The 23,721-nt window shown below is 48.3% G+C and overlaps 1 protein-coding gene across 1 annotated transcript in view; it reads left to right on the top strand.

The window, feature by feature from the left end:
- The window catches only part of LOC118381083 (catenin alpha-1-like), a 270,529-nt gene that overhangs the window by 79,495 nt on the left and 167,313 nt on the right, over window positions 1-23,721 (top strand). Inside the window, 1 exon segment of the mRNA XM_052517805.1 lies at window positions 4,165-4,368. Within this exon segment, the coding sequence (XP_052373765.1) occupies window positions 4,165-4,368 (204 nt within the window).

Raw genomic sequence — 23,721 nt, 5'->3', positions numbered from 1 at the left:
CCCGTTGCATAGTGCCATGGCAGTCTGCCGGATGCCATGAGAACGATACTGATCCCGTTGCATAGTGCCAACTGGCAGTCTGTCGGATGCCATGAGAACGATACTGATCCCGTTGCATAGTGCCAACTGGCAGTCTGCCGGATGCCATGAGAACGATACTGATCCCGTTGCATAGTGCCAACTGGCAGTCTGCCGGATGCCATGAGAACGATACTGATCCCGTTGCATAGTGCCAACTGGCAGTCTGCCGGATGCCATGAGAACGATACTGATCCCGTTGCATAGTGCCAACTGGCAGTCTGCCGGATGCCATGAGAACGATACTGATCCAGTCTGTGGATGCCATGAGAACGATATCGGCATAGTCTGGCCGGATGCCATGAGAACGATACTGATCCCGTTGCATAGTGCCAACTGGCAGTCTGCCGGATGCCATGAGAACGATGACCATAGTGCCAACTGGCAGTCTGCCGGATGCCATGAGAACGATACTGATCCCGTTGCATAGTGCCAACTGGCAGTCTGCCGGATGCCATGAGAACGATACTGATCCCGTTGCATAGTGCCAACTGGCAGTCTGCCGGATGCCATGAGAACGATACTGATCCCGTTGCATAGTGCCAACTGGCAGTCTGCCGGATGCCATGAGAACGATACTGATCCCGTTGCATAGTGCCAACTGGCAGTCTGCCGGATGCCATGAGAACGATACTGACCCCGTTGCATAGTGCCATCTGGCAGTCTGCCGGATGCCATGAGAACGATACTGACCCCGTTGCATAGTGCCAACTGTGAAGTTAGGTGGAGGAGGAATAATGGTCTGGGGCTGTTTTTTTTTTTTTGTTCATGGTTCAGGCCCATTTTAGTTCCAGTGATTTGGAAATATTAACGCAACAGTAAACAATGACATTCTAGAAGATTCTGTGCAGTTTGGGGAAGCTGATTTCCAGTTTCAACGTGAAAATTCGCCACATGCACAAAGCGAGGTCCATACAGAAATAGTTTGTCGAGATCAGTGTGGAAGAACTTGACTGGCCTGCACAGAGCCCTGACCTCCACTCCATCTAACACCTTTGGGATGAATTGGAACTATAACATTTATACGTCATTCCTTGGTAAAGCCCCGCCTTATCTCATCTCACTGGTCACCATAGCAGCACCCACTCGTAGCACGTGCTACAGCAGGTATATCTCACTTGTCATCCCCAAAAGCCAATTCCTCCTTTGGCTGCCTTTCCTTCCAGTTGTCTGCTGCCAATGACTGGAACAAATGTCAAAAATCACTAAAGCTGGAGACTCATACCTCCCTCACGAGCTTTAAGCACCAGCTGTCAGAGCAGCTCACAGATCACTGCACCTGTAAATAGCCCATCTGTAAATAGCCCATCCAACTACCTCATCCCATATATATTATTTATTTGGTTCCTTTGCACCCCAGTATCTCTACTTGCACATTCATTTTCTGCACATCTATCACTCCAGTGTTTAAATGCTAAATTGTAATTACTTCGCTACTACGGCCTATCTATTGCCTTACCTCCCTTATCTTACCTCATTTGCACAAACTGTACATATAATTTTTAGATAATTTTCCATATTAATGCGAGCGATTTTAATTTTTTAAATTTTATTTATTTATTAATTATTATTTTTAGTTTTTTTGTTTAAGATCAGGTCCACCCGTTCCCCAGACCTGAATCCAATTGAGCACATCTGGGACATCATGTCTCTCTCCACCCACCAACGCCACGTTGCACCACAGACTGTCCAGGAGTTGGCGGATGCTTTAGTCCAGGTCTGGGAGGAGATCCCTCAGGAGACCATCCGCCACCTCATCAGGAGCATGCCCAGGCGTTGTAGGGAGGTCATGCAGGCACGTGGAGGCCACACACACTACTGAGCCTCATTTTGACTTGTTTTAAGGACATTACATCAAAGTTGGATCAGCCTGTAGTGTGGTTTTCCACTTTAATTTTGCGTGACTCCAAATCCAGACCTCCATGGGTTGATAAATTTGATTTCCATTGATCATTTTTGTGTGATTTTGTTGTCAGCACATTCAACTATGTAAAGAAAAAAGTTTTGAATAAGAATATTTAATTCATTCAGATCTAGGATGTGTTATTTTAGTGTTCCCTTTATTTTTTTGAGCAGTGTAGATGAGAGCCCTGTGTGCTATCTAGGGTATAGTGTGTCATTTGGAGTGTTGTTCATAACTATAGGTCTATATCCATCATCTGGTGCTTTTTGAAAAATAGACTGTTTAGACACCAGACTTCCCTGCAGGTTTAACAGAAGGCCTGTCGGATCCTGTCAAATCACTTTGTCTCTCCCGCCTGTCATCTTTCTCGCTCTCTGTTTCTCTCCCCCTTGAGGTCTCTTCCATCTCTATCTGCCAGCTGAAAGGGTTACTGTTTGCCAAACTGAAAGCACAAACCACCCCATTTAACCATGGAAAGGTGACTGAGAATATGGCTGAATACAAACAGTGTAGTTATTCCCTCCGTAAGGCAAACTGTCAATACAGAGACATTGGAGTCACAATTGAACACCTCAGATATGAGGTGAGGCTAAATATGGACCAATAACATCTGCTAAATATGGACCAATAACATCTGCTAAATATGGACCAATAACATCTGCTAAATATGGACCAATAACATCTGTTAAATATGTGACCAATAACATCTGCTAAATATGTGACCAATAACATCTGCTAAATATGGACCAATAACATCTGCTAAATATGGACCAATAACATCTGCTAAATATGGACCAATAACATCTGTTAAATATGTGACCAATAACATCTGCTAAATATGTGAATGTAACCAATTTAACGATTTGATTTGAAAATAAGTGTTGGAGCCTGTTTTTTTTGGGGTACTAAAAATGCCTTTTTACCCAATGTTTTTCTGTTCTGTCTGTCACCCTGGCTCTCTCTCGTTCTCTCTCTCTCTCTCGTTCTCTCTCTCTCTCTCGTTCTCTCTCTCTCTCTTCTCTCTCTCTCTCTCTCTGTTCTCTCTCTCTCTCTCTCTTTCTCTCTCTCTCTCTCTTCTCTCTCTCTCTCTCTCGTTCTCTCTCTCTCTCTCTCGTTCTCTCTCTCTCGTTCTCTCTCTCTCTCTCGTTCTCTCTCTCTCTTCTCTCTCTCTCGTTCTCTCTCTCTCTCTCTTCTCTCTCTTTCTCTCTCTCGTTCTCTCTCTCTCTCTCTCTCGTTCTCTCTCTCTCTCGTTCTCTCTCTCTCTCTCGTTCTCTCTCTCTCTCTCTCGTTCTCTCTCTCGTTCTCTCTCTCTCTCTCTCGTTCTCTCTCTCTCTCTCTCGTTCTCTCTCTCTCTCTCTTCTCTCTCTCTCGTTTCTCTCTCTCTCTCTCGTTCTCTCTCTCTCTCTCGTTCTCTCTCTCTCTCTCGTTCTCTCTCTCTCTCTCGTTCTCTCTCTCTCTCTCTCGTTCTCTCTCTCTCTCTCTCGTTCTCTCTCTCTCTCTCTCGTTCTCTCTCTCTCTCTCGTTCTTCTCTCTCTCTCTCTCTCTCTCGTTCTCTCTCTCTTCTCTCTCTCTCTCGTTCTCTCTCTCTCTCTTGTTCTCTCTCTCTCTCTCTCTCTCTCTCTCTCTCTCTCGTTCTCTCTCTCTCTCTCTCGTTCTCTCTCTCTCTCTCTCTCTCTCTCTCTCTCTCTCTCTCTCGTTCTCTCTCTCTCTCTCTCTCTCGTTCTCTCTCTCTCTCTCGTTCTCTCTCTCTCTCTCTCTCTCGTTCTCTCTCTCTCTCTCTCTCGTTCTCTCTCTCTCTCTCTCTCTCTCTCTCTCTCTTCTCTCTCTCTCTCTCTCGTTCTCTCTCTCTCTCTTCTCTCTCGTTCTCGTTCTCTCTCTCGTTCTCTCTCTCTCTCGTTCTCGTTCTCTCTCGTTCTCTTTCGCTCGTTCTCTTTCTCTCGTTCTCTTTCTCTCGTTCTCTTTCTCTCGTTCTCTTTCTCTCGTTCTCTCTGGGTATTTTTGCATATTTGTTTTAAATGTTTTTATGTTTTTCTCTGCCGGGGGTATTTTGGAGTCTTTGGACAGTGAATCCATCAGAGGACAAAAGGTGTTGATGCGGGGATTGAACCCGTGTCGCTGGTGTCTCTTAATGTGTTGCCACTCTGACCTCTGACCTCTGTTTTCTAACTCCCTCCGTCCAACAGAAGCAGATCATCGTGGACCCCCTGGCGTTTAGCGAGGAGCGTTTCCGCCCGTCTCTGGAGGAGCGCTTGGAGAGCATCATCAGTGGCGCCGCCCTCATGGCCGACTCGTCCTGTACCCGTGATGACCGGCGCGAGCGCATCGTGGCCGAGTGTAACTCTGTCCGGCAGGCTCTGCAGGACCTGCTGTCTGAGTACATGGGCAATGTAAGTCTCTTCTCTCCATTCTGATACTAACTCACTACATAGACAGGTAGAGGAGTCATACATGTACATGGGCAATGTAAGTCTCTTCTTCTCTTGCCCTCCATCTTCTCTCTCCCGGTCTTGTCCTCTACACAGTTCTCTCATCGAGGCAGTGTAAGTCTCATCACGTTCACACAGTTGCTGTTTCACCTCTCCACGATCTTCTCCCTCTCTCTGTTCGGACTCCTCCCCTCTCTCTGTTCGGACTCCTCTCCTCTCTCTGTTCGGACTCCTCTCCTCTCTCTGTTCGGACTCCTCTCCTCTCTCTGTTCGGACTCCTCTCCTCTCTCTGTTCGGACTCCTCTCCTCTCTCTGTTCGGACTCCTCTCCTCTCTCTGTTCGGACTCCTCTCCTCTCTCTGTTCGGACTCCTCTCCTCTCTCTGTTCGGACTCCTCTCCTCTCTCTGTTCGGACTCCTCTCCTCTTTTTTTATTTCACCTTTATTCAACCAGGTAGGCTAGTTGAGAACAATTTCTCATTTGCAACTGCGACCTGGCCAAGATAAAGCTTAGCAGTGTGAACAGACAACACAGAGTTACACATGGAGTAAACAATTAACTAGTCAATAACACAGTAGAAAAAAGGAGAGTCTATATACATTGTGTGCAAAAGGCATGAGGAGGTAGGCGAATAATTACAATTTTGCAGACTAACACTGGAGTGATAAATGATCAGATGGTCATGTACAGGTAGAGATAATGGTGTGCAAAAGAGCAGAAAAGTAAATAAATGAAAACAGTATGGAGATGAGGTAGGTGAAAATGGGTGGGCTATTTACCAATAGATTATGGATGTCATAAGGTGAATGCACCAATTTGTAAGTCGCTCTGGATAAGAGCGTCTGCTAAATGACTTAAATGTAAATGTAATGTACAGCTGCAGCGATCGGTTAACTGCTCAGATAGCAGATGTTTGAAGTTGGTGAGGGAGATAAAAGTCTCCAACTTCAGTGATTTTTGCAATTCGTTCCAGTCACAGGCAGCAGAGAACTGGAAGGAAAGGCGGCCAAATGAGGTGTTGGCTTTAGGTATGAACAGTGAGATACACCTGCTGGAGCGCGTGCTACGGGTGTGTGTTGCCATCGTGACCAGTGAACTGAGATAAGGTGGAGCTTTACCTAGCATGGACTTGTAGATGACCTGGAGCCAGTGGGTCTGGCGACGAATATGTAGCGAGGGCCAGCCGACTAGAGCATACAAGTCGCAGTGGTGGGTGGTATAAGGTGCTTTAGTAACAAAACGGATGGCACTGTGATAAACTGCATCCAGTTTGCTGAGTAGAGTATTGGAAGCTATTTTGTAGATGACATCGCCGAAGTCGAGAATCGGTAGGATAGTCAGTTTTACTAGGGTAAGTTTGGCAGCGTGAGTGAAGGAGTTTGTTGCGAAATAGAAAGCCGACTCTAGATTTGATTTTAGATTGGAGATGTTTGTTCTGACTCCTCTCACATCTCCATATCTTCTCCTCTTCATCGTCATGACCGGTAGGTAATTATCTTGCTCAACAGTGTCTCTGTGTGACTGAGTTTGAACCTGGGTCTCTGCCCCAATCCCCCTCTTTTCTCCCCAATTTCGTGGTAGTTAGTCTTGTCTCATCGCTGCAACTCCCGTACTCTGAAACACAATCCAACCAAGCCCGCCACAGGAGTCGCTAATGCGGACAAGGACATCCCTGCCGGGCCAAACACTCTCCTAAACCCGGACGACGCTGGGCCGATTGTGCACCGCCCCATGGGTCGCGGCCGGCTGCGACAGAGCCTGGACTCGAACCCAGAATCTCTAGTGACACAGCTAGCACTGCACCACTCGGGAAGCCCCCAATCCCCCTCTAACACGAAGGCACGCGCACAGATTTCTTTCCTCTTTTTTTTTCTTCTGTACAAACATGAAGAAGCATTTATCAAGCGATTAGTGAACAAGAATTTCTTAGTTTCACAATAATTGTCCTCCTGAAATCTATTAATCATTCAATAGATCCCATTATTCTCCCACAATGATAAATACACCATTTTAGTCATAGCCTTTGTAATCAATCTGGATTGGGTCTACTTAGTGATTGCTTAGTGGGAAAAACATTGTCTTTGTGAAATCAACGTTGTTTAGTGGATTTATGCTGGCTTGCGGGGTGGCCGTCTTCCTGTTTTAGGCGGTAGGAGAGCTGAGACAGGGGCTGGCTGGTGATCTCCAAGGGTTCTGCAGGGATGGGTTCTAGAATGCTGGGGGTTGATTGTTGATTGTCTCCAGAACTACAGCTGATTATGATAAAGATGTTTTTGTCAGGTATATAGCTTTTGTCTACATATACAGTGGGGCAAGAAAAGTATTTAGTCAGCCACCAATTGTGCAAGTTCTCCCACTTAAAAAGATGAGAGAGGCCTGTAATGTTCAGCATAGGTACACTTCAACTATGACAGACAAAATGAGAAAAAAAAATCCAGAAAATCACATTGTAGGATTTTTAATTAATTTATTTGCAAAAAATTGTCGGAATAAATCGATCAATCAAATGTATTTATAAAGCCTTTTTTTAAATGTATTTAAATATTTTTTTATACATCAGCTGATATCTCAAAGTGCTGTACAGAAACCCAGCCTAAAAAATAATCCCTAGAAAGGCCAGAACCTAGGAAGAAACCTAGAGAGGAACCAGGCTATGAGGGGTGGCCAGTCCTCTTCTGGCTGTGCTGGGTAGAGAGGAACCAGGCTCTGAGGGGTGGCCAGTCCTTCTGGCTGTGCTGGGTAGAGAGGAACCAGGCATGAGGGGTGGCCAGTCCTCTTCTGGCTGTGCTGGGTGGAGAGGAACCAGGCTATGAGGGGTGGCCAGTCCTCTTCTGGCTGTGCTGGGTAGAGAGGAACCAGGCTATGAGGGGTGGCCAGTCCTCTTCTGGCTGTGCTGGGTGGAGAGGAACCAGGCTATGAGGGGTGGCCAGTCCTCTTCTGGCTGTGCTGGGTAGAGAGGAACCAGGCTATGAGGGGTGGCCAGTCCTCTTCTGGCTGTGCTGGGTGGAGAGGAACCAGGCTATGAGGGGTGGCCAGTCCTCTTCTGGCTGTGCTGGGGAGAGGAACCAGGCTCTGAGGGGTGGCCAGTCCTCTTCTGGCTGTGCTGGGTAGAGAGGAACCAGGCTATGAGGGTGGCCAGTCCTCTTCTGGCTGTGCTGGGTAGAGAGGAACCAGGCTATGAGGGGTGGCCAGTCCTCTTCTGGCTGTGCTGGGTGGAGAGGAACCAGGCTCTGAGGGGGGCCAGTCCTCTTCTGGCTGTGCTGGGTGGAGAGGAACCAGGCTATGAGGGGTGGGCCAGTCCTCTTCTGGCTGTGCTGGGTGGAGAGGAACCAGGCAATGATGGGTGGCCAGTCCTCTTCTGGCTGTGCTGGGTGGAGAGGAACCAGGCTATGAGGGGTGGCCAGTCCTCTTCTGGCTGTGCCAGGGGGAGATTATAAACCTAGAGAGGAACCAGGCTATTAGGGGTGGCCAGTCCTCTCCTGGCTGTGCCGGGTGGAGAGGAACCAGGCTCTGAGGGGTGACCAGTCCTCTTCTGGCTGTGCCGGGTGGAGAGGAACCAGGCTATGATGGGTGACCAGTCCTCTTCTGGCTGTGCCGGGTGGAGAGGAACCAGGCTATGATGGGTGACCAGTCCTCTTCTGGCTGTACTGGGTAGAGAGGAACCAGGCTCTGAGGGGTGGGCAGTCCTCTTCTGTCTGTGCCAGGTGGAGATTATAAGAGTACATGGCTATTTAAGGCCAGATCGTTCCTCAAAATGTTCAAACGTTCATGAAAGACCAGTGGGGTCAATAATAATAATAATAATAATAATAATAATAGGAGAAATAAGAGGAAAGAATAATAGTAATAAAGATGATTATAATCACAGTGGTTGTAGAGGGCGCAACAAACAGGTCAGCACCTCAGAAGTAAATGTCATTTGGTTTTTCATTAGCCGAGAGAGCGCTAAAGACAATTCATTCTTGAAGTTTTAAATTTCAAAAGTTTTAGTCGAGCAATTTTGCATCTCGCTAAGGACTCGAGTACATTTCTGTAGTTTAATCATGAACACCAACACGTTGTTAACCTCCTCGTTAAGCCTGAGTCTTTCACTTTGTAGGAAATGAAAGAGAAGCTAACCAACCTGCTATTGCAACACTAAATGCAGTTCTCCTTCCGGAAGCTAGCTAGTTAGCCGCTGTGGTAACTATCTTTAATGAAGCATAAAAACAGGCTGCTCTGCCCTGAGTCAGTATAGTATGGAGTCTACGGCTGACCCTGTTACAGCCTAGTGATTGGTGCTTTGGAAACGTGGGTCAGTACAGTATGGAGTCTACGGCTGACCCTGTTACAGCCTAGTGATTGGTGCTTTGGAAACGTGGGTCAGTACAGTATGGAGTCTACGGCTGACCCTGTTACAGCCTAGTGATTGGTGCTTTGGAAACGTGGGTCAGTACAGTATGGAGTCTACGGCTGACCCTGTTACAGCCTAGTGATTGGAAACGTGGCTGCTATGGAGTCTACGGCTGACCCTGTTACAGCCTAGTGATTGGTGCTTTGGAAACTGGGTCAGTACAGTAAACATGTTCAGCCTAGTGATTGGTGCAAACGTGGGTCATACAGTATGGAGTCTACGGCTGACCTGTTACAGCCTAGTGATTGGTGCTTTGAAATGTTGACCCTGTGTGATTGAAACGTGGGTCAGTTACCCTGTTACAGCCTAGACTTTGGAAACGTGGGTCAGTACAGTATTCGGCTGACCCTGTTACAGGTTTGGTGCTTTGGTCACTGGCTGCTTCATCGGCAAGTTGTCAAACTTACCAAAACATTTCTACACCATTGATGGTCCTCCATTCTGAAATGTTTGGGATGTTAAGACTCTCTTTCTAGAAGGTTCTTGGTCAAGGAGGTGACCATTTAACCCGATGATCACTCGGACAGAACTCCAGAGTTCCTCTGTGGAGATGGGAGAACCTTCCAGAAGAACAACCATCTTTGTTCCACTAGTCAGTCTTTTATGCTAGTGTCCAGACGGAAGCCACTCCTCAGTAAAAGGAACATGACAGCCCGCTGGGCGTTTGCCAAATGTTGTCTGGAAGAAACCTGGCACCATCCCTACGGTGAAGCATGATGGCGGCAGCATGCTGTGGGGCTGTTTTTCAGCGGCAGGGACTAGCCAGGATCGAAGGAAATATGAACGGAGCAAAGTTCAGAGAGATCCTCAATGAAAATCTGCTCCAGAGCGCTCAGGACCTCTGACTGGGGTGAAGGTTCACCTTTCAACAGGACAACGACCCTAAGCACACAGCCAAGACAACGCAAGTGTGGCTTCGGGACAAGTCTCAATGTCCATGAGTGGCCCTGCCAGAGTCCGGACTTGAACCAGATCGAACATCTCTGGAGAGACCCGAAAATAGCTGTGTAGCGACGCTCCCCATCCAACCTAACAGAGCTTGAGAGGATCTGCAGAGAAGAATGGGAGAAGCTCTCCAAATACAGGTGTGCCAAACCTGTAGTGTCATACCCAAGAAGATTCAAGGCTGTAGTCACTGCCAAATATGCTTCAACGAAGTTTTGAGTAAAGGGTCTGAATACTTATGTAAATGTGATTTCAGTTTTTTATTTATGCAAATGTAATATTAAAGCTTATTTTTAATATATTTGCAAAAAAAAGTCTAAACCTGTTTGATATGTCATTAAGAAATGTAAATTGATGATGAAAAACATTTTACATTTAATTTTTTAATTGTTTTTTAGAATAAGGTAACAAAATGCGTCAAGTCAAGAGGTCTGGAATACTTTCTGAACACACTGTCAGTCTCATCTTTTCTACGTACTTGATCTTTTTTCCATCCAGAAAATGTATTTTAAACTGTTTGGACTTTAGGTGACCCTAAAAAAAAAAAACGCTTAGGCGGCCCGCCCTGGGGGTCTAATTTACAGAGAAGTCCCTGGTTACAAACGGTCCTGGTTTTATAGTCCTCCTTTCGCTGTTACACATGTCATTGGATGACGAGTGTCGGCCCCTCCTCACTGCTCCAACCCGACAATCATGTCTTGAACACATCGATGGGTTGCAGTCTTGACTTCCTAATTCCCCGATCAGCCAATCCTTAGTCGGGGATATTACGTTGAGTTTGTACTTTCTATAGTCACCTTTATGCTTGCTGATGTCACTGTGTAGTCTAGCCTAATGTTTGGCTGGAGTCTACATCACTCAGTCACGGGTCTGGCTCTGCATCCACAGCCCACAGTAAGCCACTGTCCTCCCACGGGTCTCCCTCCTGTACCCCACCCCAGTGTTGGTTACTGTCTCTGGGCCTCCTGTACCCCACCCCAGTGTTGGTTACTGTCTCTGGGCCTCCTGTACCCCACCCCAGTGTTGGTTACTGTCTCTGGGCCTCCTGTACCCTCCCCCAGTGTTGGTTACTGTCTCTGGGCCTCCTGTACCCCACCCCAGTGTTGGTTACTGTCTCTGGGCCTCCTGTACCCTACCCCAGTGTTGGTTACTGTCTCTGGGCCTCCTGTACCCTCCCCCAGTGTTGGTTACTGTCTCTGGGCCTCCTGTACCCTCCCCCAGTGTTGGTTACTGTCTCTGGGCCTCCTGTACCCTCCCCCAGTGTTGGTTACTGTCTCTGGGCCTCCTGTACCCTACCCCAGTGTTGGTTACTGTCTCTGGGCCTCCTGTACCCTCCCCCAGTGTTGGTTACTGTCTCTGGGCCTCCTGTACCCTACCCCAGTGTTGGTTACTGTCACTGGGCCTCCTGTACCCTACCCCAGTGTTGGTTACTGTCTCTGGGCCTCCTGTACCCTACCCCAGTGTTGGTTACTGTCACTGGGCCTCCTGTACCCCACCCCAGTGTTGGTTACTGTCTCTGGGCCTCCTGTACCCCACCCCAGTGTTGGTTACTGTCTCTGGGCCTCCTGTACCCCAGCCCAGTGTTGGTTACTGTCTCTGGGCCTCCTGTACCCCAGCCCAGTGTTGGTTACTGTCTCTGGGCCTCCTGTTGGTTACTGTCCTGGGCCTCCTGTACCCCAGTGTTGGTTACTGTCTCTGGGCCTCCTGTACCCTAGCCCAGTGTTGGTTACTGTCTCTGGGCCTCCTGTACCCTACCCCAGTGTTGGTTACTGTCTCTGGGCCTCCTGTACCCCAGCCCAGTGTTGGTTACTGTCTCTGGGCCTCCTGTACCCCAGCCCAGTGTTGGTTACTGTCTCTGGGCCTCCTGTACCCCAGCCCAGTGTTGGTTACTGTCTCTGGGCCTCCTGTACCCCAGCCCAGTGTTGGTTACTGTCTCTGGGCCTCCTGTACCCCAGCCCAGTGTTGGTTACTGTCTCTGGGCCTCCTGTACCCTACCCCAGTGTTGGTTACTGTCTCTGGGCCTCCTGTACCCCACCCCAGTGTTGGTTACTGTCTCTGGGCCTCCTGTACCCCAGCCCAGTGTTGGTTACTGTCTCTGGGCCTCCTGTACCCTACCCCAGTGTTGGTTACTGTGACTGGGCCTCCTGTACCCTACCCCAGTGTTGGTTACTGTCTCTGGGCCTCCTGTACCCCAGCCCAGTGTTGGTTACTGTCTCTGGGCCTCCTGTACCCCAGCCCAGTGTTGGTTACTGTCTCTGGGCCTCCTGTACCCCAGCCCAGTGTTGGTTACTGTCTCTGGGCCTCCTGTACCCAGTGTTGGTTACCCCAGTGTTGGTTACTGTCTCTGGGCCTCCTGTACCCCAGCCCAGTGTTGGTTACTGTCTCTGGGCCTCCTGTACCCCAGCCCAGTGTTGGTTACTGTCTCTGGGCCTTCTGTACCCCAGCCCAGTGTTGGTTACTGTCTCTGGGCTTCTGTACCCCCAGTGTTGGTTACCCTGGGCCTCCTGTACCCCAGTGTTGGTTACTGTCTCTGGGCCTCCTGTACCCCACCCCAGTGTTGGTTACTGTCTCTGGGCCTCCTGTACCCCACCCCAGTGTTGGTTACTGTCTCTGGGCCTCCTGTACCCCCCCCAGTGTTGGTTACTGTCTCTGGGCCTCCTGTACCCCAGCCCAGTGTTGGTTACTGTGACTGGGCCTCCTGTACCCTACCCCAGTGTTGGTTACTGTGACTGGGGGCCTCCTGTACCCTACCCCAGTGTTGGTTACTGTCTCTGAGCCTCCTGTACCCTACCCCAGTGTTGGTTACTGTCTCTGGGCCTCCTGTACCCCACCCCAGTGTTGGTTACTGTCTCTGAGCCTCCTGTACCCTACCCCAGTGTTGGTTACTGTCACTGGATCACCATTCATCTGATGCATATCTAAACAGAAATGTATGATGGAGAAAGTAGCACGATGATTGTACCTGGAGAATGAAGAATGGGTCAATGGGCTCAATAGATTTTACCTTTTCATGAGGCTTGAATGATTGAATCAATGTGCACTGTGCGACGTGTGACCTTTTGAGTGGTGCTCCTGAATGGTCCTCGTGTCTGTAATGACGGCAGGGAATTGTACCGGCCTTAGCCCAGCGCTAGTGAAGCCTATCACTTACTGACCATCTCTCAACAGGTAGGATGAAACGGACCTAGGGCGTTCCCCTCTTCGTATCCGTCTTCCAACCTTTCATCTCCTTCTGCCTGTTCATCTTACATGACTATGCCTGCGGGGGGGATGCGGCACAGCTTTTAGTCTGGGGGATGGGGCGCCGTTTGGAGGCTGGGGGGCGATGGGGCGCCATCGGGGGGCGATGGGGCGCCGTCTGGAGGCTGGGGCGCGATGGCGCGCTGTTTTTAGTCTGGGGGGATGGGGAGGCTGTGGCGCGATGGCGTGCTGTTTTTAGTCTGGGGGGATGGGGCGCCGTCTGGAGGCTGGGGCGGGGATGGGGCGTCGTCTGGAGGCTGGGGCGGCGATGGGGCGCCGTCTGGAGGCTGGGGCGGCGATGGGGCGTTGTCTGGAGGCTGGGGCGGGGATGGGGCGCCGTCTGGAGGCTGGGGCGGCGATGGGGCGCCGTCTGGAGGCTGGGGCGGCGATGGGGGCGCCGTCTGGAGGCTGGGGCGGCGATGGGGCGCCGTCTGGAGGCTGGGGCGGCGATGGGGCGCCGTCTGGAGGCTGGGGCGGCGATGGGGCGCCGTTTTGGACATAAATGCTCATTTGATTGGACAGCGGCAATAACCTGTTCTGTGGTGTTACTCAGATTAGTATTTATTCTACCTGTATCCAGAATTAATATTTGATGCCGAACCATATGTCACCTAAGTGTCTTGTCTACATTCCTTCTCTATACAGACATGTCCTTTACCTGCCTAGCTATGGTCCAATCTCCCTACGTCTCAAGGCAGCGACTCGGGGCTCTGCCACATTTTTCCAGGGCCATAGTCATCCAATCCAATGCAACAGGCTCCTTTTCAAAACAACTTTCCCCTTCACTGGTCCTTCCTCCCCCCTCTGGCCCCCTGCACGATGCACGTCTGTCTGCGGAACACAGATCTTTAGAACTCTGAGGCTGTCACTATGGCGATGGAGACCAGCTCTGACAGGGGGGATTGGCTGCTCAGCTGGTCTGATAGAGAGAGGAAGCCGACGAGCGGGGACATGATATGTGTCCACCTTGCGACCCCCGGTACCATGGCAACGAACTTGATTGTGGAAAGAGATTGTGTAGAGGGGAAGGAAGAGAGGAGGGCTCGCCTGTTAGGAGAGGCAGACAGACGAGCTGCTGTTTACATCATGGGGCTTGAGTTAGTCATGACTGACTGGCTGGTTTGATAGACTTCTATCCACTATTTATTTTTATTTTCCCTCTCTCCCTTTGTGTTCCTCCCTCGCTCTTCTCTAGCCGTCTAGCTCCCACCCACTCCCTTGTCTTCTCACTACCCTTCGCTTCCACCCACTCCCTTGTCTTCTCACTACCCTTCGCTTCCACCCACTCCCTTGTCCTCTCACTACCCTTCATACCCTCTATCCTTCTGGCTTCCACCCACTCCCTTGTCCTCTCACTACCCTTCATACCCTCTATCCCTGTGGCTCCCACCCACTCCCTTGTCCTCTCACTACCCTTCATACCCTCTATCCCTGTGGCTCCCACCCACTCCCTTGTCCTCTCACTACCCCTCATACCCTCTATCCCTGTGGCTTCCACCCACTCCCTTGTCCTCTCACTACCCTTCATACCCTCTATCCCTGTTGCTTCCACCCACTCCCTTGTCCTCTCACTACCCTTCATACCCTCTATCCCTGTGGCTTCCACCCACTCCCTTGTCCTCTCACTACCCTTCATACCCTCTATCCCTGTGGCTTCCACCCACTCCCTTGTCCTCTCACTACCCTTCATACCCTCTATCCCTGTGGCTTCCACCCACTCCCTTGTCCTCTCACTACCCTTCATACCCTCTATCCCTGTGGCTTCCACCCACTCCCTTGTCCTCTCACTACCCTTCATACCCTCTATCCCTGTGGCTTCCACCCACTCCCTTGTCCTCTCACTACCCTCATACCCTCTATCCCTGTGGCTTCCACCCACTCCCTTGTCCTCTCACTACCCTTCATACCCTCTATCCCTGTGGCTTCCACCCACTCCCTTGTCCTCTCACTACCCTTCATACCCTCTATCCCTGTTGCTTCCACCCACTCCCTTGTCCTCTCACTACCCTTCATACCCTCTATCCCTGTGGCTTCCACCCACTCCCTTGTCCTCTCACTACCCTTCATACCCTCTATCCCTGTGGCTTCCACCCACTCCCTTGTCCTCTCACTACCCCTCATACGAGAGGTCGACCGATTATGATTTTTCAACACCCATTTATTGGGGTAGCAAAAAAATCCGATGCTGATATTTGTAATAATGACAATTACAACACCACTGAATGAACAATGAACCCTTTTTTTTATTTTAACTTAATATATAATACATCAAACTCTATTTTAGTCTCAAATAAATATTGAAACGTGTTCAATTTGGTGTAAATAATGCGTGTTGGAGGAGAAAGTAAAAGTGCAATATGTGCCGTGTAAGAAAGCCAACGTTTTAAGTTGCCCAGAACATGAGAACATATGAAAGCTGGTTGTTCCTTTTAACATGAACATCAATATTCCCATTTTAAGAAGTTTTAGATTTTGAGTTATTATAGGAATTACGACGCGCCATACCATTTGTATTTCTTATACCTTTGACTATTCGATGTTCGTATAGGAACTTTAGTATTTCCAGCCTAATCTCGGGAGTTGATAGGCTTGAAGTCATAAACAGCGCTGTGCTTCCAGCATGGCTATGAGCTGCTGGTAAACGCAGTAGAGTGCTGTTTGAATGAATTACTTACGAGCCTGCTGCTGCCTACCACCGCTCAGACTGCTCTATCAAATATCGAATCATAGACCTTAATTATAATAAACACACGGAAATACGAGCCTTCGGTCATGATGGTCAAACGCGGAAACTATCATTTTGAAAATAAAATTTTTATTCTTTCAGTGAAATACGGAACCGTTCCGTATTTATCTAACGGGTGGCATCCATCAGTCTAAATATTCCTGTTACATTGCACAACCTTCAATGTTATGTCATAATTATGTAAAATTCTGGCAAATTAATTACGATCTTTGTTAGGAAGACACAATTCGCAACGAGCCAGGCGGCACAAACTGTGTTCCAGTCAGCCGGTCCTGCTACTGGCTCACCAGTCTGCCGGTCCTGGTACTGGCTCACCAGTCAGCTATTTTCCAGTCAGCCTAGCCAGTCATTGGGAGAGCTTCCGTGTGCTATGCTAACGAACCAACTTAGGTCTTAATTATTCCATATTGTCGTGACAGTTTCACATGGAATGTTGACCCTGACCGCCACATGGATTTAATATTGGCCCTCAAAACCCCATGCCTCTCACACACCACAGACCACACACACCACACCACACACACACACTACATGAGAGTTGTGGAGGAGGGACCTCTTTTTACCCCCCACTTACATACATCTGTGTTCTCTGCTCCTCCACTGTGCTGCCTCTCCCTCTCTCTTTAGCCTCGGGCATCTACAGTGACTGTTCCCCTCCTCTCCCTCTCTCTTTAGCCTCGGGCATCTACAGTGACTGTTCCCCTCCTCTCCCTCTCTCTTTAGCCTCGGGCATCTACAGTGACTGTTCCCCTCCTCTCCCTCTCTCTTTAGCCTCGGGCATCTACAGTGACTGTTCCCCTCTGCCTCTCCCTCTCTCTTTAGCCTCGGGCATCTACAGTGACTGTTCCCTCTGCCTCTCCCTCTCTCTTTTTAGCCTCGGGCATCTACAGTGACTGTTCCCTCTGCCTCTCTCTTTAGCCTCTCTACAGTGACTGTTCCCTCTGCCTCTCCTTAGCCTCGGGCATCTACAGTGACTGTTCCCTTCTCCCTCTCTCTTTAGCCTCGGGCATCTACAGTGACTGTTCCCCTCCTCTCCCTCTCTTTAGCCTCGGGCATCTACAGTGACTGTTCCCTCCTCTCCCTCTCTCTTTTAGCCTCGGGCATCTACAGTGACTGTTCCCTCTCCCTCTCCCCTCTCTCTTTAGCCTCGGGCATCTACAGTGACTGTTCCCTTCTCCTCTCTCTTTAGCCTCGGGCATCTACAGTGACTGTTCCCCTCCTCCCTCTCTCTTTAGCCTCGGGCATCTACAGTGACTGTTCCCCTCTCCCTCTCTCTTTAGCCTCGGGCATCTACAGTGACTGTTCCCCTCTCCCTCTCTCTTTAGCCTCGGGCATCTACAGTGACTGTTCCCCTCTCCCTCTCTCTTTAGCCTCGGGCATCTACAGTGACTGTTCCCTTCTCCCTCTCTCTTTAGCCTCGGGCATCTACAGTGACTGTTCCCCTCCTCTCCCTCTCTCTTTAGCCTCGGGCATCTACAGTGACTGTTCCCCTCCTCTCCCTCTCTCTTTAGCCTCGGGCATCTACAGTGACTGTTCCCCTCTCCCTCTCTCTTTAGCCTCGGGCATCTACAGTGACTGTTCCCCTCTCCCTCTCCCTCTCTCTTTAGCCTCGGCATCTACAGTGACTGTTCCCCTCTCCCTCTCTCTTTAGCCTCGGGCCCCCCCCCCCCCTAAAAACCTTAACATTTCAGTCCTCCCAAGTTTGTCTATTTACCTTTTATTTTACTAGGCAAGTCAGTTAAGAACAAATTCTTATTTTCAATGACGGCCTAGGAACAGTGGGTTAACTGCCTGTTCAGGGGCAGAACGACAGGTTTTTTACCTTGTCAGCTCGGGGATTCGAACTGGCAGCCTTTCGGTTACTAGTCCAACGCTCTAACCACTAGGCTACCCTGCCGCCTCTACACTCTAACCACTAGGCTACCCTGCCCCCTCTACACTCTAACCACTAGGCTACCCTGCCCCCTCTACACTCTAACCACTAGGCTACCCTGCCCCCTCTACACTCTAACCACTAGGCTACCCTGCCCCCTCTACACTCTAACCACTAGGCTACCCTGCCCCCTCTACGCTCTAACCACTAGGCTACCCTGCCCCCTCTACGCTCTAACCACTAGGCTACCCTGCCGCCTCTACGCTCTAACCACTAGGCTACCCTGCCGCCTACACGCTCTAACCACTAGGCTACCCTGCCGCCTCTACGCTCTAACCACTAGGCTACCCTGCCCCCTCTACGCTCTAACCACTAGGCTACCCTGCCGCCTCTACGCTCTAACCACTAGGCTACCCTGCCGCCTCTACGCTCTAACCACTAGGCTACCCTGCCGCCTCTACGCTCTAACCACTAGGCTACCCTGCCGCCTCTACGCTCTAACCACTAGGCTACCCTGCCGCCTCTACGCTCTAACCACTAGGCTACCCTGCCGCCTCTACGCTCTAACCACTAGGCTACCCTGCCGCCTCTACACTCTAACCACTAGGCTACCCTGCAGCCTCTACACTCTAACCACTAGGCTATGCAGAGACATGGTGAAATAACTGCATTTGTTTAAAGTTCCTGTTTTATACTTCGGCATTGGAAGCCTGGACCTACGTCAGGGACTGGTTAACCCAGGGGCAATGCAAAAACCAAATCTCGTTTTAATCTCATCTGTATGCGTAATTAAATAAAAATTATAGCACACGCAATGTGTCAAGGGAATGATTTAGCATCCCGACGCTTTGTCTATTTCACGGCCACCACTATAAACCAAGGAGCCGTCACTACACAGGCTGTCAGACTTCCTGCTTCCTGATCGGTCCCTGTTGACCTCTAGCCTTATTGATTGGCTGAGCTGGCAGGTAGATGAAATACGGCTTCCCATTTGCCATGGTAATTATACAGGCTAAGAAATGTTCCCCTCGTCGTAATCTCTGTGTGTGTGTGTGTGTGTGTGTGTGTGTGTGTGTGTGTGTGTGTGTGTGTGTGTGTGTGTGAAAGCTTTGTTGAATTACACACACGTTTGTGTATATTAGTAAGTGTGTACATTGAACTCTTTTTTTTTGGCATCACTATTTCATGATACGGTGCAACATGGCGCTCACCTCTCTGTGCTGGTCACATGTCCCTATGCCTTAGCACAGGTGAGTCAATAAACCTGTTCTTATCGACCGCCACGGCCGAGTTATGGCGTGATGCACAAAGCAGTGGTCAGTGGAGGAGGGCACAATAGAGGGTATAATAGATGGTTAGAGGGTAATAGATACAATAGAGGGTTATTATTATTATTATATTATTAGGGTAGGGCAGCTTAGACTCGTCCTGTGTCGTCACGTGCTCGTTGGTCCCCTCGGTCATTCAATGTGCTGAATTAGCATCTCAGCCCCATCGAGCCCAACAGCCAAGCAGGCTCTGTGCGGTGTTGTGATAGACACAGCTTTCCAATTCAGTCCTGCTTACCCTCCTCAAACTTGTTGCCCTATTTGGTTAATGAAATAATTAAATATAATTATATTTGTGTAAAAATAATCCAACAACGTGCATTGGATCCCAGAGGACTTTAAAAGCATAAATTAAAACACTGAGTGGTACTTGGTGAATCATGTGGCATTAGCCATCCTCTAATAACAGTGGCTAGGTCTCTGGACTATAGAGGGAATTTAATGAATACATGACTAAATAATATCCCCATTTTTAAATAGAACTGTAACTAAGTAAACTATACCCTGTTTTATAACATCTGATTAATAATGTTAGTTCATAAAGAAGGGATTATGTGGCATGAACAAGGAGTAATTAAACTTAATGAACACCATTCCAACGACTGTGAGGAGGAGTGGGTTGTGGGTGAAGTAAGCAGATGGGTTACCGACCCTATGGTTGAACCGACGAAACTGAGCTCTGGGGTGTTTTAGATAAGGCAGTGAGTGCATTCCTAGGTTTTCTGTTAACTAGAACTGTCAGCTAAGTGGTGATCGATTAATGGTGAGGGGTCAAGGGTTAATTCAGTTATGTTGTGTGTCCTGTGTGTGTGTGCTGGTGAGTCAGAATGAACTTTTAAACTTGCTCTGTCTTGGTCGGGAGGAGGAGATTCATTCACCAACGACGTCATATTTTGTATATAAACTGTTGTTCGTGGTAACATGGTAGCGCGCTCCGAGAATAAATGCTATTATCTATTATTGATAAGACTGGTCTCCGTCTATTTTATGCAAATAAGAATCTTACAAATTCTCATAAAATAGATTTAAGTGAATTCAATTAATGAAAACATATTGGAATAATTAAATTACGTTCACAGAATAGGGTGCCATTTAGACATTCGTCTATCCGTTATATCAGGGGCCTTCCAGCATTAGGGAACATCCTGCACACGCCATTTTTGTCTTTGGGCACAAGAAATGTTCCAAGCTAAGGGGGAATCTAAGGGGGAATCAGACTAGTGTAGACTCCCTCTCCTGTTTCACCAACTACTTCTCTGATAGAGTTCAGTGTGTCAAATCAGAGGGCCTGTTGTCCGGACCTCTGGTAGTCTCTATGGGGGTGCCACAGGGTTCAATTCTTGGGCCGACTCTTTTCTCTGTATACATCAATGATGTCGCTCTTGCTACTGGTGATTCTCTGATCCACCTCTAAGCAGACGACACCATTCTGTATACTTCCGGCTCTTCTTTGGACACTGTGTTAACAAACCACCAAACACGTTTCAATGCCAGAAAACTCTCCTTCCGTGGCCTCCGACTTAAATGCTAGTAAAACGAAATGCATGCCCTTCAACCGATCGCTGCCCGCACCCTCCCGCCTGACTTGCATCATTACTCTGGACGGTTCTGTCTTAGAATACGTCGACAACTATAAATACTATATATTTAATATATAATATATATAATATATATATATATAATATATATAATATAATATATAATAGGTGTCTGGACTGTAAACTCTCCTTCCAGACTCACATTAAGCATCTCCAATCCAAAGTTAAATCTAGAATCGGCTTCCTATTTTGCAACAAAGCCTGATTAGTTGCTTCCCGCGTAGCTGTGTTCCTGGTCACTATGTGAGAGCTCTATTTTCCTTCTATTTCTATACTGTAGTAATGGATTAGATCCTAACATTCTCTCCTTTCCATGCAGAGTCAGCCCCATCAGTGTGTGTGTGTGTGTGTGTGTGTGTGTGTGTGTGTGTGTGTGTGTGTGTGTGTGTGTTATCTAGGCTGATATCAGACAATCAGAAGAGATGGAATGAAGAGAGGGTGGATGGAAGGAGAGATGGGGAGGAAATCACACTGGAAGGCGGGAGAATGAATGAATGAAAGAGGGAGTTAGATGGGTAGAAACTGAAAGAAATACAGTGAGAAGGATACAGCGATGTTTGGAAAAAATCCTCTGCGTTAATGCTTAACAGCAGACTCGTACATTTCCTCAGTGAAAACAATGTATTGAACAAATGTCAAATTACCGTACGACAGGCCATGTATTCACCCCTAATTGACAAACAAAACAAAGGCAAAGTTGTTGATTTCAAAAAAGCTTTTGACTCACGTTGGCATGAGAGTCTGCAATACAAACTGATGGAAAGTGGTGTTGGCAGGGGAACATTATAAAATCCACGTACAAGTGTGCAGTTAAAATTGGCAAAATAACATTTCTTCCCACAGGTTGAGACGGGGATGCATGTCAAGCCTCACCCTCTTCAACATATATATCAGCGAATTGCCGAGGGCACTAGAACGGTCTGCAGCACCCGGCCTCACCCTTAACTAGAAACTGAAGTCAAATGTCTACGGTTTGTTGATGATCTGGTGCCTATGTCCCCAATAAAGGAGGGCCTACAGCAGCACCTAGATATTCTGCACAGATTCTGTCAGACCTGGGCCCTGACAGTAAATCTCAGAATGACAAAAAATAATGGTGTTCCAAAAAATGTCCAGTTGCCAGGACCACAATAACAAATTCCATCTAGACACTGTTGCCCTGGAGCACACAGAAAAACTATACATGTCTCAGCACCACAGGTAACTTCCACAAATCTGTGAACAATCTGAGAGACCAGGCAAGAAGGGCATTTTTATGCATCAAAAGGAACATACATTTTGACATAACAATTAGGATCTGGCTAAAAAATACTTCTCAGTTATAGAGCCCATTATGGTTAATTTTTGGGGTCCGCTCACCAAGCAAAAATTCACAAAATGGGACAAACACCAAATTGAGAGACTGCATTGCAGAATACTGCAAAAAATACCATCCTGTGTACAATGTAAAAAGACCCCAAATAATGTGTGCAGAGCAGAATTAGGCCGATACCCACTAATTATCAGAATCCAGATCAATAACCATCAAAAAGGAAGTGCACTACTTTTGACCAAGGCCCATAGGGCGGAGCAGAGTGGGCCATTCGGGCCATCTTTCCTGTTGTCTGTGCCCTTGGGGAAAATCGGCCTCTGTGTTCCAAATGGGTCCCTGTTCCCTATATAGTGCACTACTTTTGACCAAGGCCCATAGGGCGGAGCAGAGTGGGCCATTCGGGCCAACTTCACTGTAAATTGGAGCGATGCCATGTTTCATGAGCTTATTACCACCACCGTGCGGGATCAATGAGTCAGTCGGGTCTTCGATTATAGACATCCTCCAGCGATTTCTGAACTTTTACGGTTTAAAAAGCGACTGGCCAAGTATAAATTCAGCAAAGTACACACACTAAAGGGTAAATCCATTTGTTTTTGTGTATAATATCCATTTTTACCACTTAACTTTGAGTTAGGTATTCAAGGACTTGGTCTGATGGAAATGTGTGATATCATTGGCCTCCTCCTTTGCTTTAGGAACAATAAGGGGGCAATGAGGAACCCCCCCCCTCGTGCTATGTCATGACATACCAGACCACCCATTGAGATGTGCCTTTTTGTTCAGTTAGTCAGGTGTTTAGATGAGGTGAAAAGGAGACTGGAGTGCCACTAACTCTGTCTGAAACAACCTTGGACTTTCTCCTGCTCCTAAAATAACGCTGGATTTGAAGGCTGGATATCAAGAGGGTTTCCTCATTTAGATTGTACAGACCCTACTGATCCAAAGTTCAGCTGATGTTAGTCATTGTATAGTCTCAAGTGAAAGACTACATACATCCTTACAATACTTAGTATTATTGTGAAGAAGAAGATGGCTCAATCTAAGCTGAACTTTTGTCTCCAAAATAATGTGCTTGGAAAAGACTGACAAGTCCTTGGTGTGTGATACAGACCGAACATTTTTAGGCCTGTAATTTTCTAGCCTCCTATTTCTTTAGCCCAAAACCCCCTGTAGCGAGGTGAGTGACAGAAGTAAGATGGCTCCTTGAACCTCCTTCTTTTCCTTTCAGGATCTAAAGGCCAGGCAGTCCACTAGCCCTGTATTCCTGACATATAAAACGTTTTTCTCTCTGCATTTCCTGTTCCTTTCTAGCCAAACCCCCAGTATTTAAACCCTGATCTGCTAGGCTGTTCCTTTCTACCCAAACCCCCAGTATTTAAACCCTGACCTGCTAGGCTGTTCCTTTCTACCCAAACCCCCAGTATTTAAACCCTGACCTGCTAGGCTGTTCCTTTCTACCCAAACCCCCAGTATTTAAACCCTGACCTGCTAGGCTGTTCCTTTCTACCCAAACCCCCAGTATTTAAACCCCGACCTGCTAGGCTGTTCCTTTCTACCCAAACCCCCAGTATTTAAACCCCAACCTGCTAGGCTGTTCCTTTCTAGCCAAACCCCCAGTATTTAAACCCTGACCTGCTAGGCTGTTCCTTTCTAGCCAAACCCCCAGTATTTAAACCCTGACCTGCTAGGCTGTTCCTTTCTACCCAACCCCCCCTGACCTGCTAGGCTTTAAACCCCCAGTGACCTGCTAGGCTGTTCCTTTCTACCCAAACCCCCAGTATTTAAACCCTGACCTGCTAGGCTGTTCCTTTCTACCCAACCCCCCAGTATTTAAACCCTGACCTGCTAGGCTGTTCCTTTCTAGCCACACCCCAGTA

The sequence above is a fragment of the Oncorhynchus keta genome, chromosome 4, assembly GCF_023373465.1.
Source record: "Oncorhynchus keta strain PuntledgeMale-10-30-2019 chromosome 4, Oket_V2, whole genome shotgun sequence".
Taxonomy (NCBI): domain Eukaryota; kingdom Metazoa; phylum Chordata; class Actinopteri; order Salmoniformes; family Salmonidae; genus Oncorhynchus; species Oncorhynchus keta.
Note: the sequence above shows the minus strand (reverse complement) of the source record. Positions and strands in the feature narration are given on the sequence as shown.